This window comes from Lissotriton helveticus, chromosome 6, assembly GCF_964261635.1.
Source record: "Lissotriton helveticus chromosome 6, aLisHel1.1, whole genome shotgun sequence".
Classification (NCBI taxonomy): Eukaryota; Metazoa; Chordata; class Amphibia; order Caudata; family Salamandridae; genus Lissotriton; species Lissotriton helveticus.
In genome coordinates, this window is record NC_136067.1 from 1,120,564,368 (window position 1) to 1,120,582,463 (window position 18,096).

Genomic DNA, 18,096 nt, shown 5'->3' on the forward strand with positions numbered 1-18,096 from the left:
GACCATGTAGCTGCTTTACAGATACCATCTAATGGTATATTTCTTAGGAATGCCATAGATGCCCCTAATTTACGGGTAGAATGAGCCCTTGGGGAATGGATAGAGTGCGTTTTGCTTTTTGGTAACAGATTTGAATGCACTTAACAATCCACCTTGCAATGCCTGATTTTGAAATAGGATTGCCTTTGTGTGGAGGAGAAAAGGACACAAACAGTTGTTTTGTTTTACGAAACGGTTTTGTCCTATCAATGTAGTAGAGGAGTGCTCTTTTTACATCTAATGTGTGTAGAGCTCTTTCTGCAACTGTCTGTGGTTGGGAAAAGAATACTGGCAACTCATTAGATTGGTTGAGGTGGAATGGTGAAATGACTTTTGGCAGGAATTTCGAGTTTGTCTCAAGAACCACTTTGTTGTGATGGAGTTGTATAAATGGTTCTTGAATTGTTAATGCCTGAATCTCACTTACTCTTCTGAGTGAGGTAATAGCAACTAAAAATGCACCTTTCCATGTATGGAACTGTAACTCTGTTTTGAAGATAAGCTGCTATAGCAGCAAGATGTAACCTGATTGAGGAGTACGCTAAATTACATCTTTGTAGATGAAGTAGGTAGCATATGATGTTTTGTATGGAAACATCTAATGGGTTAATGTTGTTATTTGTGCAATACACAACAAACCTTTTCCACTTGGCTGCGTAGCATGCTCTAGTGGTGGGGCGTCTCGCTTCTTTTATGACATTCATGCAATTAGGCGGAAGATTGAGGTATCCAAATTCTAAGACCTCAGGAGCCAAATCGCTAGATTGAGCTGCATTGGGCCTGGATGCATTATCTCTCTGTGTGAGTAGATGTGGGAAGAGTTTTAATTTTTGATGTGGTACTACTGATAGCTCTAGTAGTGTGGTGTACCACGATTGTCTTGCCCACGTTGGTGCTATGAGAATCAATGTGAGGGAATGTTGCTGTAGCTTGTGTACCACTAACTGAATTAGTGGGAGAGGTGGAAAAGCGTAGGCAAATTTGTTTGACCAACTCATCCATACCGCATTGCCTTTGGACAATGGGTGTGGGAATCTGGCGGCGAAGCTTGGGCATTTGGAGTTGCGGTGTGTGGCGAACAGATCTATCCCTGCTGTCCCCACTTGTGAAAGAATGGTTGAAGAACTTGTGGATGAAGTTCCCACTCGTGTATCTGTTGTCTTTGACGACTTAACAGATCTGCAACTTGATTGTGAACTCCTGGTAGATGTGCTGCTAACAGAAAGGTTTTTTGAGGAATGGCCCACCTCCATATGCTCTGCGCCAGCCGGGAGAGCTGTACGGAGTGTGTTCCTTCTCGTTTTTGGATGTAATACATGGCCGTCATATTGTCCGTACGGACCAGTACAGCCTTTCTTGACAGATAATGTTGAAACCATTTTAGAGCCAGGAAAATCGCTAACAACTCCAGATGATTTATGTGGAGTAACTTTTGTTGCGGTGTCCATGTACCTTGTACTGTGTGTTTCTCTAAATGCGGTCCCCATCCTGTGAGAGATGCGTCTGTGGTTAGCACCACCTGTGGAACAGGCTCTATGTACGGCCGGCCCTTGGAAAGCTTTTTGGTGTTCCACCACTGCAGAGAGCGATATGTCCAGTCATCTACCACCGCCAGATCTGTTATTTGTTGTTGAGCATGATTCCACTGACTTGCCAAACCCTCTTGTATGGGTCGCATTTGTAGTCTTGCGTATGGTACTATGAAAATGCAATATGCCATCATTGCTATTAATTGCATGAACACTCAAGCTGGTAATGAGTGTTGTGGTTGGAATTTTTGTATAAGATCTTGCACACTTTGTATCCTTGTAAAATTGGGGTATGCAATTGCTTTGGAGGTATCTATTGTGGCACCTAGATACTGTTGAGATAGGGATGGTTGGAGGTGTGACTTCGTTTGATTTACTGTGAATCCTAGCTCGTGCAACAGACAGATGGTCTGATGCGAGTGCTGTACACATTAGTAGTATGACTTGGATTTTATTAACCAGTCGTCTAGGTATGGGGAGACATGAATGTTGTCCCTTCTCAAGTGTGCTGCTACTACTGCTAGACACTTTGTAAACGCTCAAGGTTATGTAGTTACTCTGAAAGGGAGTACTTTGAATTGGTAGTGTTTAGCTTCTAGTACAAATCGAAGGTACTTTCTGTGAGATTGATGGATAGGAATGTGAAAGTAAGCGTCCTTGAGATCTAATGTAGCAAGGAAGTCGCCTTGTTTTAACAACGGCAGAACTTGTTGTAGTGTGATCATATGGAAATGGTCGGATTGTATGTACAGGTTCAGGGGCCTTACATCTAGTAAAGGTCTGAGGGACCCATCCTTTTTGGGTATGAGAAAGTATAGGGAGTAAACTCCTGTGTTTTGATGGTGTTGTGGGACAGGATCTATTGCATTCTTTTGTAATAGAGATACAACCTCTTGTCTTAGAAGTATGAGATGTTCCTGTGACATGGGACGTTGTCTGGGTGGTATTGTTGGAGGAGTGGAAGTGAGCTCCAGGCAATAACCTGACTGAATTATTTGTCTTACCCACCTGTCTGTGGTGATGGAGTTCCAGACAGGTAGGAACTGCTGTAATCTCCCCCGACAGGAGTGGAATGGTCTGGGGATGGAAGGGAAGTCACTGTTTGGGAGTAGAGGCATTGTGGTTGTTGTTGCCTCTGCCCTTATTGTTGTTACCTCTATATCCTCCTCTGTAATACCCTCTGCTGGGTGAGGTTTGGGTGGGTGCTTTATAAGAAGAGGAGGTGTTGTCAGTTTGAAACCCCTTAGATGCGCCTCTTTATGAGGAGCGACGAAAAGACGCTCTATGGGTCTGCGTTTGTAAAGCTCCAATGGATTTTGCTGTATCTGTATCTTTTTTCATCTTCTCTAGTGCACTATCAACTGTTGGACTAAAGAGATGTTGCTGGTCAAAGGGCTGATTTAAAATACTGCCCTATACTTCTGGTTTGAACCCAGAGATGCGTAGCCATGCATGTCTACGTAACAGTACTCCCGTATTTATTGCTCTAGAGGCTGTGTCTGCAGTGTCTAATGCACAGCGGATTGAGGTATTTGTAATAACCCTGCCTTCTTGAATTGGATCAGAAGCCCTGGTCTTATATTGCTCTGGTAAATGTTGCATGAGTGATTCTAACTCATCATAATGAGCTCGATCATATCTCGCTAACAAAGCTTGAGTGTTAGCAATTCATTGGCTGCTTGTGAGATGGTGCGTTTCCCTGAAGCATCTAAAAGCTTATTTATCAGGGGGTGGAACATCCCCTGTTGTCTGCGAGTTAGCTCTTTTTCTCGCATTTGATACTACCAATGAGTCTAATGGCAGCTGACCTTTGATGTATGCTGGGTCAGTTGGATCTGCTTTATACTTTTTTCCAGTCTGGTGTTTATTACCCTGGCTCTGACGGGGTCTTTGAATACCTCTGGTGCATGTCTCTCCACTCCACTAAGTATTGGTAATGTGGTCGTGGTTTTATGTGACGACAGTAGTGTATCCATGAGGAAATCTTCTTCCACTGGATCTGTGTAAGTCTACTCCATGAAATGTGGCTGCTCTATGAATGAGCTGTGTAAACCCAATAGTGTCATCTGGGGGAGATGGTCTAGAAGGGTATGCGTCATCTTGTGGAAGATCTGGTGCATTATAATCCTCCCAGGGATCATCTGATGGCCCAGGAATATTGTCTGGGTCATCTGTGTTGTCTATATGATGCTCACTTTCTACCCCCTGTGAATAATTGTCTTCATCATCATCATCCTGTGGTATAATGCTATGTGTGCTGGATGGTGAGTGTACTGGAGAAATATCTGCTGGTATCTCTATTAATGGTGAAGGAATTCTTATGGGCGTATAACCTGGTTCACGCTGATCAAGGAACCCTAAGAGCACTGTTAAAAATTGAGACACTTGATCTAGATTCTCCGAAGTATGTGTTTGTTAAAAATCTAAGCACTGCTTTTATATTAATAACTGTTACCTTTAACATGTTAAATCTTGGTCACCAGCCCAACTGAAACTTTGCTTAAAGCACCTAACCCCAAGACTAAGCATGAATCTAGACATTCAACATTGTTCAGATCTTTCAACGTATAAACAGTACGCAGACAAAATAGTTTTTAAAAACATGCAACCATATATCCTTTTCAACTTAAATCACGGAGTAAGGCGGAGCATTATTCTACTAAGGCTTGGGATACTACCCCTGAAATCACACACTTTTAGGTGGTTGTCAAAAGAAGGAGGGACTAACCTCTGTGACTTATGTAAAGGCGGGGTGCAAGATTTAGAACACGTTCTGTTTGTCTGTCCAAATAAGTCTGTTGTAGCAGCCAGGAACAGATATATTACTCCGATCAAAACAAAATGTAATATAAATTCTGTACAGAATCTGACTTCCCTCTGCCAAGCTCCACCTAATGAATTTGTGTGTATTAACATGTACAAAGTTTTAAAATCATTTTTAAAATTATATTAGATCGATAATTTTATCAGTAATATTGTTATTTTTATTGTCAAAAATGTGTTGTTCTTGTAAGAGAACTGAATCAAATAAATTATTTCATTTAATTTTATTTTATTATGGGGGAAGTTTGAGCATGCTGTTTGAGAGGAACTGGAAGTGGTTTAGGATAGTCCATTTTCCTCTTTTCAGGCACTGTAATAACATGTCCAGTCTTTGGATTAATATGAAGAGTTTTTTGCTTTGGGTCTGGTTGGAAAAGCTCTTCTGCTGAAAAATCCTTTTTCGGTGCCGATTTATCCTGTTTGGGATCAAAATGCTTAGGTTTTACAGTGTCTATTGTCTTTGGAGCAGATTTTGGTTTTGGTTCCGAAGACTTGGTCTTTCTCGGATCTGCGCTCTTTGGATCCGGAATCTTTGCTCCCGAAGTGCGTTTGGAATCATAGACCTTCGGAGCCGAAGTGTGTTTCGATGCCGAAGCAGGCTTCGGGTCGACTTTTTTCGGAACCGGAGTGGTCTTCGGTTCGGCAGGCTTGGGAACGTATTTCGGTGCTGAGCTTGTTTTCGGCTCGACCGGTTTTGGTGCTGAGGGCTGCTTCGGTGCCGGGGTTAATTTCGGTTTGAGGACCTTTTGCTTGTCAGGACCGACAGAGGCTTTTTTGTACTCTTCGTTGCGAAGCCAGAAGGCGGGGCGTCGGAAGGTTTTAGTCGGTGTGCACCCGGAACTGGTGGTGGAGGTGGAACCGAAGCCTGTCCCGGTATGTGGAGGTGAACAGAGTCGACACTTGTACTCACGACCTGTTGACCAGCTGGAAGAAGATCGTCGTCTTCCGATTGTTCCTCGGCCCTGGAAGCTGAATTCTCTGCTTCGGAAACGATGTCGTCCTGCTGCTGTTCTTCGGACTCTACTTTGATCGGAGCCTCATCTATGATGAGGTCTGGTGTAGATGAAGATGACTGTGCCATGACTCTTCGAGCTCGATGGTCCCTGATGGTCTTCTTGGACCGGAACAAAGCGCAGGCCTCACAGTCTCGACTCTCGTGCTCTGGAGACAAGCACAGATTGCAAACCTCATGAAGATCAGTGTGAGGGAATTTGTTTCCACACTGAGGGCACTTCTTGAAAGGTGTTCTTTCCATCAGCCAAAGGCCCAATGGCGTAGTTGGACCCGACGGCCCCGACGAAAGCTGGAATCAAAAAGCGCAAGCCTTTCTTCGACGCGGGTAATCGGAATTACTGTCGAAGACGATACCGATGGTATGATGAAGGTCTTGAAGTCGAAAGGAGATCGGTAACGGGACCGAACGATAAACACATCCGAGCCCAAAGGCGGAAAAAAACCACAATCTGAAGATGAAGTCGATGCCCATGCGCACTACGATGTACGATCTACAGGAGGAGTCATCCAACAGACAAAGACTCTTCCAAGACAAAAACAAATCGTAATCATCCGGGCCCACCGCCAGATGGTGATCTATGCAATAGTGTGTGGTCTGCAGCCCATGTGCCTCGAACATATCTTTTTCAGAATGGGCTCAACAGGAGAAACAGAGGTCAATGAAGGCCTGGAGTCTTTCCACTGTGAAGATTTCGGTACTCATGGTTTGGACTTGAAACTGTGGTGCTTGCTTGGCACAGAGGTAGATGTGGTTGGTTGGTGGGTCGTTAAAGAAGGTCAGGTCAATCCCGAAGCATGTACTCGGTCCGAAGAGGTCGATGCCAAAGGCTTACATTTGGAATGAATTTTCAGTGCAGAGTTGGAGGAGGGGCATCTCAAACAGTTTTTCGGATCTGACCATGGCCTGAAGACACTGGTGGTCCGGCGGGCTCTGATAGTGGGAGCGGCGAATATTTTGAGGCCGACATGGTCGGAGGAGGGGGAGCGGGGGTGATATTACTCACACGTTATCCAGATGGGAGTTTGTAGCTGTATTAGTCAGAATCTGGCTCGGATCGCTATGTCTCCCATCTTTATGTCGGTGCTAGAGCTTTCATCAATAGAGAAAGCCCTCTCTACTGCAGTGGTTGGCTCTTCGTGTGCGAGTTCTTCATCACAGTGGTTGAGAGTGTCTTCTCCGTTCCTTCGAGACATTTTCAGCTGACGGGCTCATCGATCCCAAAGGGTTTTCTTGGAGAGAAACAAATTACATGTGTCGCAGTTGGCTTCTTTATGGTCAGGCGAAAGGCATAGGTTGCACACTAGGTGTTGATCTGTGTGAAGGTATTTTGCGTGATAATGTGGGCACAATCTAAATAGTGCATGTTCCATTAGAAAGGCATCTTTGATGGAAGAGGTGGCACGTGGGAAGGTAGGCCCGAGATGGGCGGCGCACTGAAGGATGGCCGGTCCAAGTCCGAACCGATGATATTCCAGTGCAGCGCAGAAGTGGAAAAGCGCGATCGAAAACAATATCAAAGACATTAAAGAAAATGAAGAATCATACTGAACGGAGTCGAAATACGGAGCAGAGGCACACATGTCCGAACTCAACAGCTGAGAGAAAACAATCTAACAAAGCAGTTGTTGCCCAGGTGCAGTTTCACAGAGAGGAGGAGTCACTCGGTTGCATGACTCGAAAGACTCCTTTGAAGAAAAACAACTTGCACAACTCTGGATCCAACACTAGATGGCATGAGTATGCAGAGCATGTGTATCTACAGTCAACAAACATGTTATTTCCTCAATCCTAAGCCTATACTACTCACCCCCTAAAAGGGAGACAACTAAGCATTATGCCTCTGGTGTCAGCCTTCTTCTACACAGATATGCAGAGCTCCCTAAAGCAAAAAGTGAACGGTGGAACCTCAAATCAACTTCTTTAGGGGGGGAAGCAATTCTAGTAAAGTGCATTTTATTTTCTGGTGTGACAGCTCCATGCAACATGCCAGGGGAGCAGGCACTCCCAGTTTGCATACTGGCTTCCACAAAACTACCAGGCCAATCAGGTGTTCTTGCTGGAGTTTTCCCTCCAAAAGAACACAAGGTGTGTGGTTGGGCATATTACATGTGAAGAAGTGGGGGTGCTATTTGGGCACTTCCTTGTTTAATAATTGCTCTTATCACACAATGTGATAACCTTTTCATTCTGGCTTCGTCCAAGTCAACTCCACCGGACGGTACTTTCTGCTTTATGTACTACAAGTTTGTTCAAAGTCAGACAGACGCACTTGGTTTCATAATTACTTCTACAGGAATAGGGGAAAATCAGAAAAAGGGTAAGCATGCAAGAAGCAGGGGACACAACAGCAGCATTGACTATCACCATACCCTATTACCCTGCAAAATAATGTGTTGCATACATCCATTAGGAACACCAACATTGGTACCCGACCTCTCACGTATCAACCTGCTCTCAGCATACAATTAAGGAGTTCCATGGGGCCCACATATGACATACAACAGATTTACTGCAGAGAACCTGTAAGCAGTGTCCCCAAGAAGGATAATGTAAAAAGGCCTGTACCACACTACAATATTCACCAGACCATACAGGGAATAATGTTATGCATTGGTCATTGAAGTGGTAGCCAACAATCTCAAAAGGTGTACAAATGTGGTTTGTATATTACCCCACAGACTAGCACTCTTTTTGTGAGCAACATAATAATTCATTGTCGACCTGCCAGAAAACTTAGGACAAGTGTTTACTGCACAAGAAAACATAACAGCTCTGAAAGAAGGAAAATTTTAGGAACACATTATCACTGGGACACAGCACCAGGAACGTTTCATCTAATTGCCTCATCATAAATAAGGAAACTGGGAACGCTTTCCTCCCAAAAATACTGTACACTCCACAAGTAACCAGTGTTGCAGGACGTCAGTCTGCTGCTCTCTCTTGTCCTACTCTGAACAAGCCTCCCACAACTCCAGATTGACTAATGGGTGGAGCTCACAAGAGTCGTTTTCATAGCACCTCTTAACTACTGCAACATCATCTACATAGGTCTCCCCAAAAAAACCTATTGAGGGGTTATAGACACTAAAGAACCACACAGCCACAATGTGTTTAAACTGTCATATGCATAACTACATAAAAGCAGCTCTTAAAGCACTCAATCAGTTTCTGGTGGAAAAGAAGACCAAACTTGGCACCACTCCCAAGGGAAATTTATGAGCACAGGCCCAGGTAAACTGGGGAATTCTGGGCCATACTGAGCTGTAACCAGACACCTTTTCCGGCAACAGCATACCTGAATAACCAGTAAACCTCACAGAGGCTGACTAGAGGAAAACACAGGCAAAACCAGCAAAGGCAAGGTGGCCAGCTTCCCAAAGCCATGCAGATTACTTTTGTCCGAAGGTTTCTACTTCTTGCATTTATCCTAACTGTATTTTCTCAACACAATTGCAGGTTACGTAGAACAAAAAGAAAACTCCTGCTATTGAGAGTGGGAGCAACATATCTGTGGTAGGAGTGTTAGGTTCGGAGGACAAATACCTCTGTGTCCTTGGGGCAAAGTTCTAGGGTAGGTAGTATGGGGACCCACAAAAGTAGGTAAATTATTCTGAGTAAGCTATGTGGAGCACTCACAAGGGAAAATAAACTATACCTTTAACTTTGACGCTGTGAACACACACAAAAAGAAGCACTTTCAAAAGTTTAAATAACACACACAGCCATAGGAATTATGACCAGTTTCAGCAAATAAGAAGTGTTAAGCTCCTCAACTACTATGAAGCTTGAAAGTTTTCCTGTTGTTAGTCAGAAAGAGTTCTTGGTTGTGAGTGTTGCACTATTGGCTACCAAATTATTGTTGCTAATGTTTTACTATGTGCTGGCAGCATCTACTGAATGCTAATTATGGATAACAATGCTTCTTGGCTTGATAGTTACCTATGACAGAGTTATTCACATGTTGCCTCTGTTCACGTGTCTGCGGACTGCTGACAAAGTACCCAACCTCTCTGAATTGTGCAGTAAACTCAAACTTCACAAGAGATGAATGTCTAATCAAGTGCCATCTAAAATAGTTGTACCTTGCTCCAATCAGATCAAGTACATGCTGCCATCTGTCGTTGACCTTGCCAAGTTTGTAATCGATTTCTGATGCCTTGCTGTCATGGCTGGCTATGGCAAGTCGCTCTCCCATTTGCTGCAGCTGCAACTTTTTCTCATGACCAATGGCAATTTCCTCTTGATAGTCCTAAGAAGAAAATGTATGTCACATAATGTTTTTTTTCAAATCAATTCATCTAGGCTATTAATTCTGATAATGAACAAAGAGAACAAATGAAACCTCCCCTGACCTCACCAATCCCAAACAGGACTATATGGAAACCCAAATATTACACCAAACACTACTTGCACACATCTGTCTGGAGTCTTAGGAGTAAATTTAGGGATGCTTCAGAACTACATATCCAAGATGCAAGACAGTGGAATGTTTTGAGAAAAAGGCTAACACATTTCAAAAAATTGCCTACATTCTTCCCTATGTTGGTTATCCTTTCACAGCACTGCTAATACACTCACGTTAATATCTGACTTTGCAGCCTAGAAAAACTGGATGAATTAACACTTCAACCCATCAGATGAGAATGGGTGGGTGAATCAAAGTTACAAACAACTCAAAGAGCAGAATTATCATTGCTTGCTAGGTATTATTTTATTTCTAATCACTAGATGTCTTCACCGGGTTCTACCTGGAAAACTGCAGGCCTAAGCATGCCCAAGGAAAGGATAGAGGCAAAGTGGTAAACAGCTTGCACGATGATATAGTCGTCCATAGTGGCCTACCCAGAGCAGACCCTAACCCATGTACTAGTACCAAGAAACTAGTATTTCTTATTTGTGTGAACACTAGAACTAGTTTGGCTGTAAGGGTTGTACGTGTACACCTTATTCCAGGGGTCGAGATCTACAACAAATCAGAACACAACACAAAACAAAACAAAACAAAACATAAGCCAGTGGGCTATGCTAGGAATTTAGTTTCCTACGCAGATGGAATATGTTATTACATGTTGCCCTAAACTCTCTCAAAACACAAACCAACTTTTTAAGCCAACTGTTCTCATACTTAAGCCATCAATGTCCTTGAGAAGTTTGTAGAAAGTGAAACTTTAGCTCCAACTATTGCAACTGCATTTTCTGCCACCATGTAGCTGGATACACAGCACTCATGATTAAAGCTGTCAAGAATTTCCATATTAATCAGATCATTTCCTTGTCTACTTTCTTATTCATCAGGAAGGCATTATGCTAGGCTATGGATCACACCAAAGGTATCAGATTAACCCCGGGATGCTGTATGTGGGAGGTTTCAAGGTCACTAATTTCAAGTTCAGTCTGTCTTCTGTCTTAATTTTCTTTTTTTTATTAATCTTTTTGTTAAACAAGCTTGTCATCCAGTATACAAACTGAAAGTTCACTGGGAATACAATGTTACATTTCCACATATATCTTTCCTTGAGAGTGGTCAAGGTATGGAAATCAAAGGAGTCCGAGTCAACTATAGAAATTGTCCAATTCGTGTGAATCTGAGGCTGCCCTCGTTTATCAATTTTGCTATACAGTTCAGTTTCTACTATAGCATGGCCCCAGAGGCGCTCATCTGTAGTTCTTTCAAAAGGGACCATATTTTCTCCCACTTTCTGGGGCACCCTCTCGTTTTATAGATCACTTCTTCTGCCCTCTGACACCAGTCTAGTTCAGTTGCCCACTCTGCCACAGATGGGGAAAGTGGGCCACCCCACCTCCTTGCTATGTTTCGTTTCTCCACCCCTACAGCAATGCCAACCAGAGCTTTTTATGTCGAAGCCAGTCTTCTTCGCCCTAGACCATTAGAAGCAACCATTTTGCGTTCATGGGTATCATCACCCCCAGGATACCTAGCCATCACAGCTGTTACCCCCCAGCCAGTCTCTGTGGATCACGAGGCACTCCCAGAGGATATGGTAAAAGGACCCTTCCTGTGTACATCCTCTTGCACATTGGGAAGTCTACACCGGCCCCAGTATGTTTAGCTGAGTCTATGGCTAGTATGAGCCATGTAGGGGTTCAGCTGTATTAGTCGGAATCTGTCTCGGATCGCTATGTCTCGGGGACATTGCAGGGTCCCCACCCATTCTTCGTCATCGATATTACCTACGTCGTCAGTCCAGGTGCATCTGAGTTGTCCCATGGGGACAGGGCAGTTGTTCATCAGTTTTCGATAGATCATTGATATCCTCTTTTCTGGGATGGGGTCTGCCAACAACTGGTCCTATAGGGAAAAAAAGTCAGGGAGGTCTGTGCCCTCTCAAATATGTATCCTGAGGGCATGTCCAAGTTGAAAGTAGCGGAGTCTCTGTGTGGGGGACAGGTCATACTCTTGACTAAGGACCACAAAAGGAAGTAACGGCCCGTTTCTCCATATATCACCCAGATGCTCGATTCCTATCTTTGCCGACTGCAAGAAGTCTTGCAATCAGGAAACCTCCCTCAGCTGGTCACTATGCCATAGGCCGGGTCATGGCAGTCAATTTAGAGAAGGGGTCTCCAACCTTTTCTGAGGTGAGAGCTAATTCTGCTCAAGGAAAGTCCAGCCGAGCTACTAGCATATTTTATCACTGTAAAATGCTGATGATAGGTATTAACATTACACTATGACCACCCTAAGAACGATTTATCAGTAGTAACCACCCAAACATTCCAGATGAAATTATCAGCAGAATGCTAGGAAAATGTTTATCAATATTAAATGCTTGTAATCAAGTAAAATTCAAATCATCGCATGCTGTGTGCCACAAAGGGTACTACCACAGCAGTAAGTCTCCCCAACTCAAATTGAATTATCATTCAGCTAACAACTTTAAATGTGTTTTAGAATTGTAATATTTTGTCTTCATTAGCATATTAGTTTTTAAAAACACACATATTTTTCTATCAAAACCACTTTCCACTTTGAGCAATCAAACTCAATTTTCCAAAAGAAAAACCTTTTCAGAAAAAGCGTAATTTTTTCTTTGAAAATCAAATCATTTTTCATTGTTAGAAAATACACAGTCCCTAAACATCAGCTTTTCGTTTTTGTCGAGTACCGCCATGTAAAAATGCCTCTGATGGACAAATTCTGCTTCAAATATCCAGGAATTGGAATCATAGGCTATAATTGCTCAACATAACACTATTAATGCATCTGTTATGCTAATAATGCTCACCATTAAACCGGGGCTACCACTGTGCCACAGCTGGCTGCCCAACATATATCAGTTGTGGACATTATTATGGGAGAAACGGTTGCCACTCTGTCAGGAATGGCTAAAAGCAAGCCCATCATGCTCTTAACCCCTTCGATGCTGATGACGGAACGGTTCCGTCATGAGCGTCGGTTGAGCTGTGCTCATGACGGAACCGTTCCGTCATGACTCCGCCCGCGCAAGGCGGAGTCAGCATGGGCGGGGAATTCGCGCCGCACGTATGCGGTTAATATGTCAGTGATGGCAGCAAGTATGTAAATACTAGACTTGTATGCCCAAAATAGTCAAGGATGAAAATATTATGGCAATGGCACAATTATACCATGAACGGGCACAATTGCGTCAGAGATAATACTCTTATGATGGGAACCAGCATTCATATTTGGCAGCCCTTGACACTAGAAGTAGCTTTAAGGAACCATCACTGTTTATTAGGGAAGGACCCAATGTCACACACCTACACACAAATGAATGTGATACTTCTAATTTTCTCTGCCCTGGATGCATACTTTCTTCCCTCAACTCTTTGGTTGAGCATGCTCCCAACTAACGCATTTTCACTCTAGTTCTTGCAGTCACATACTTTGGTGGGTCAGCCCTGGTTACTGCTGCCACTATTCTTTGATGTCACACACAGTGTGACTGATAGAGCAGGGCATATAACATGACCAATCTCCTTCTTAGGTAGATTTAAATGAGATAAAGATGGTTCAAGTGGCAGACCCATAGGCCAACACTGTAGCCTCCACATGCTTCAACACCCTCACATTCTTTGCAAGACCTTTAAATGGACCCCCCCCCCGAATCCAGGAAGACCATCACCCATGCACTCATCACCAGCAGGCTGGACTACCGGAATGCCCGCCATGCCTGAATCAACAAATCTCTGCTCCACAAACTCCAGACCATCCAGAACACGGCAGCCAGACTCGTGCTCAGCATCCCACGACAAGACCACATCACCCTGCACCTACGAGACCTCCACTGGCTCCCCTTTGAAAAAAGAGTGACCTTCAAGCTGCACACACACACACCTACAAAGCCCTCCACAACACTGGACCCCAATACCTCAATTAAAAAATCTCCTTCTACACCTCCAAGAGAAACCTCCGCTCTGCTGACCAGGCTTTGGCCTAAATCACTCGCATCCACAGAGGCAGATACTTCTCCTACATCACGGCCAAGACCTGGAACGAACTCCCCCTCACCATCAGACGAAGCCCCACACTGAAAGCATTGAGGAACAGCCTCAAGACCTTGCTTTTCGAAAGACCGGAGCTGCCCAAATGCCCCCCACCCCAGCGCTTTGAGGCCCTCACAGGTGAGTAGTGCACCCTATAAATCCCTGATTGATTGATTGATAGGCCAACAGAGTGTTTGAGTGTTATCAAGAGGTCCTGCCATTGGTTTGGCTGTCTATAACTCTTAAGGGTAATGAAACGAGCAGTGCTGCCTTCTTTAATATACACAGAAACCCTGAGATCGGATTGGTTTGGCTTCACCTCTGAAAGCTACTTCGAGCTACTGGTTGGAGACACCTGATTTAGAGTGTCATCTTAGGTATCGATTGGCCTCTGTCCAGCACCTTACTATGGTCTCTCTATGTGGTGGGAGCACTACTTTCCCCCTGTGAGCATACAGGATGGTCTCGTAGTTACTGGCTGGCACTGCTGCTCTGTCCACTCTGTAGGCCATCTCTCCCCATTCTGCATACACCCAGTCGTTGACCACTAGGAGCTGTGAGGCCCAGTAGTGGTTTTTAACATCTGGGATTGCCTGCCCTCGTCATAGATCCCCTCTGCAATTTGCGCAGAGTAATATGTGGTGCCCCCACCAAAGCAATGACCAGAGCTCTTGAGCGATTTGTTTAAAAAAGGTAGGTGGGACCAGATAAGGTGTATTTTGCTAAATATATAGGAGACGCGGAAGGGCCATCATCTCATATAAAGCCTCTCTTCCCATTAAGGACAGGGGGAGGGTGCGCCAATGCATTGTATCCACGTGAAGACTATGTAGCTGCGGAGCGAGGTTCTGTGTCTTATTTATTTCTAAGCCGGCAAGTAAGTCAGTAACTTGTAATCCAAAAGAGAATGTGACAGGAGAGAATTCTGAAACCATAGCACACAAGTAAAATTCTACTACCTTAAACATGCCATCCAATGGTTAAGAGACTACATTTTTCACTAGGTATTATATTCTGCGTTCTGATGTCTAGTCAGATGCTCACCTGAGACAGGCTGTGTCAGATGGCAACTCTCCATTATATCTGCATTTTGAGATCACTTGCTACAATTGGGAAAGCTTATGAAAAATCGCCTGTAATACCTTAGATATATTTCATAGACTGAAATATATTCCACAAAGTTTTCCACAAATGCAACTTTCTCACAAAGGGTTTCATAATTGTTTTGCAAGCAAAGATTATTAAGAGTTTCTGTTAATGCCAGGTGTATCTCATTAGAGACGCTTATTCTGAAATGAATCTTGGACTTTCCTGTTTTTCTAATAAAATGTCCATTCTGTAGAATACATAATTCTAAGTGCTCATTAAACTTTTAGTTGAGGTTCCTTCAAAGCACACGTAATTTCACAGCCTCTAGTAAGCAACACATATTTTTAGTGAATGTGCAAACCAATTACTTTGTTTCTGTGTGTAGCTGTTACATATTTCCAACGAAAGTTAATGCTGCCGCTTTTATATATGTAGCATGTGGTCCAATTCTAAATTTTAGGGATTTTCGAGCTAGGGAATACATTCTCTGCATGCAATTTACAATCCAGTATGCTACACCTACCTTGGAATTAATGATACACTGAAGCTGAAGAACACAAGCAACAAATAGTTCATCTGTCTTCTGAACAAACGTGACATAGCAATGTACCACATTGGAGATGATATATATATATACACACACTCCATTGAGCTGGAGAATTTGGTAAGAATGCTGGACATTAAGCAGCCTAATTCACATGAAACAAAGACAGCCTTCAATATGAATTCTAGATCTATTCTTAATACCAGCTTATCCTTGCATGTGTCTGAGAAGGACTCTGTAATTGTTTTTACTTATGGTTCACCTACTATGTGTAACATTGTAATAGCTCTAAATAACACTTTAGAAATTATTCTTATATGACCTGTACTCTAAATCCTGAAGTCCAAGCCATGTACATTTTGTCACAATACATCTAAAATAAGCCACTGTGGGTATTTAAGTTAAGAAAAATGAGTTGCTATTCCTGGCCTAACCACATCTGAATTAATAAAGATGTGCAATATGTTTGTTATCTGTGTGGTGTGATATACATTAGACAATTACTGTAGTCTAGAAGATTAAACAAACTTTATTAAGGCATCTTTCTCCAAGCCTCAAATTCATTCCTAAATCCCAACCTTCCTAAACACTTCCAGGTTTATTTATTTACAAACCTGTGACCCTTCTTTATGGCCTTACAAAAAAAACTGTGGTGTGATTTCAACAATATTTACAAATCATTAATCACTGAACGGATGCACAGTAAAAGACCCAATAACCAAACATGATTAGTGCTTACTGGTATGAATAGCTCAACTCTGCCAGTGCCCATAGAAAAGGACCACTACACTAGTAAAATCGAGAAAAATTAGATAGTGGTACCTTTCTGAGCTTCTCAATCATATCTTCAATGCTAATGTCCCCATTCTGAGACACCTTGCTCTCCATCTGTGTAAGCCACTCGCATAACTCTTTATTTTTCTCACTGAAAATCGCCCACTCATTTAGTTTCTCGCTGATCTGTTGTCTTCGTAAAGAAACCTAGATATTACAAGAAGAAATACATTTAAACAGCAGAGTTAGTATTATCGAATAAGTTAAAGTTACAATTACGTAGGCAGATTTGGAGGATGCAATAGCATGTCGATAGAAACTAAATCAAAGTTGATAAGAACAAACAAGCATATCTAGCTCGCAGAAACACAGATGTAATTTTTCATGTTACCTTGTGCAAGACACAAATCCAGGATAGTTCTATGCTTAAGTGCATTTCTAAGGAACAATTTGAGTGTTGCAACATTGTCATATCTGTTTATGCAAACATCTTTAAGTGCTTTATTTAGAACAACCTTTCCTTATGCCGACTGGTGCATTTAAATCATTGTAGTAAGTGCTGATCTTTCATTCTCTTTCTTGCTCTGCTTCACTTGTGAATCTAGCCCCTATTGATGTAGAGTGCTTTAAAATTTTGTTGAGTAGAGCCAATGATGGGAGCACCCAGGCAAAGAAAACATTAAAATGATTACATACATTTAAATATTTACTTACCTGCCCGCTGCTTTTCCTTCACCGCCGCACCACCGGGGACTGCATTCCCCAGATTCCATCGTGCCAGGAGATGCCAACGACACATCAGCTGCGCCGAGGGGCATTTAAAGGCGGATTCGGCTGCAGCCAGCATGGGAAACACGCGGCGGGCGTGCCAAGGCAAAGCCCGGGCTAAGCCCGGGTCAAGGGTGGGCCCGTCAAAGCCCGGATAAGGCTGGGCTGGGCTACCCCCTTAAGATCTGCTGTATATTTTTGGCTCCCACGACGGTCTATGAGAGCTATGAGAGAAGTGGCTGGTTGTGTTTGCCTGGTTTAAAGAACGCCTACCCACTCTGCTTACCTTAGTTCTGTGCGTGGTATATATCCCTTTTTTGGTCAGGACTTTATAATGGGTAAGAGAAAGGAAGCTTTAAGTGTGTCAAGTATACTACCTCCCCCCCGCACCCGTTAGATAACTGACAATTATCTAACACCAGCTGTGGACATGGTCTCAAATGAGATCTGGTTGGTAGAGCGTCGCCTTTTCCTCACAATCAAATAGATTATTCATCCTCTCATTGACCAAAGCTGTGGCGACCTGCTACCAACACAGAGTGTATCAGAGGAATTTAGCTCACTTGAGGCACTAAGGAGCGAAGTCTGTTCTGCAACGCAGATTCATAAAAAAAAAGAAAAAAATAATGTGGGTGATGTTCCAGTTTGTGAGCAGATTGTATCAGGAGGAAGGCCTGTGTCTGGTCCAACTAGCACAGATCGCGGAGACCAGTTTTGCGATTCGGAAGGGGAGAGTGGCCCAGGAGATAAGCGGAGGAAATCTGTCAAAACTGTTAAATCCACTAAGCCGAGAAATTCTGGCATAACCAGCAAAGTTACTGCACGAAATAAGGCTGCAGATGGAACTCTGTTGGGGGGGATTGTCTGAGGTTAATGAGAATACCTGAGCAAGTGCTTAGGCGAACTCTTGGATTGCAAGCTACGTCCTATTCTTGATAGTTAAGCAAAGAATGAATCCAACTTGGCGAAGCCTCTGTTTCCAGGACCTCCACTTGTACCCAGTATCTGGTTTCTGATGTCGCCTCTACCAACCTTGCTCAAAGCGA

At 43.3% G+C, this 18,096-nt stretch overlaps 1 protein-coding gene across 2 annotated transcripts in view; it reads right to left on the reverse strand.

The window, feature by feature from the left end:
- The window catches only part of SYNE1 (spectrin repeat containing nuclear envelope protein 1), a 2,361,447-nt gene that overhangs the window by 218,861 nt on the left and 2,124,490 nt on the right, over positions 1-18,096 (reverse strand). For both annotated transcript variants that reach the window (XM_078648775.1, XM_078648773.1), the window contains 2 exons: positions 16,331-16,489; positions 9,489-9,655 (listed from right to left, as the gene is read on the reverse strand). In XM_078648775.1, the coding sequence (XP_078504901.1) occupies positions 9,489-9,655; positions 16,331-16,489 (326 nt within the window). The remainder of the gene's footprint in view (positions 1-9,488; positions 9,656-16,330; positions 16,490-18,096) is intronic.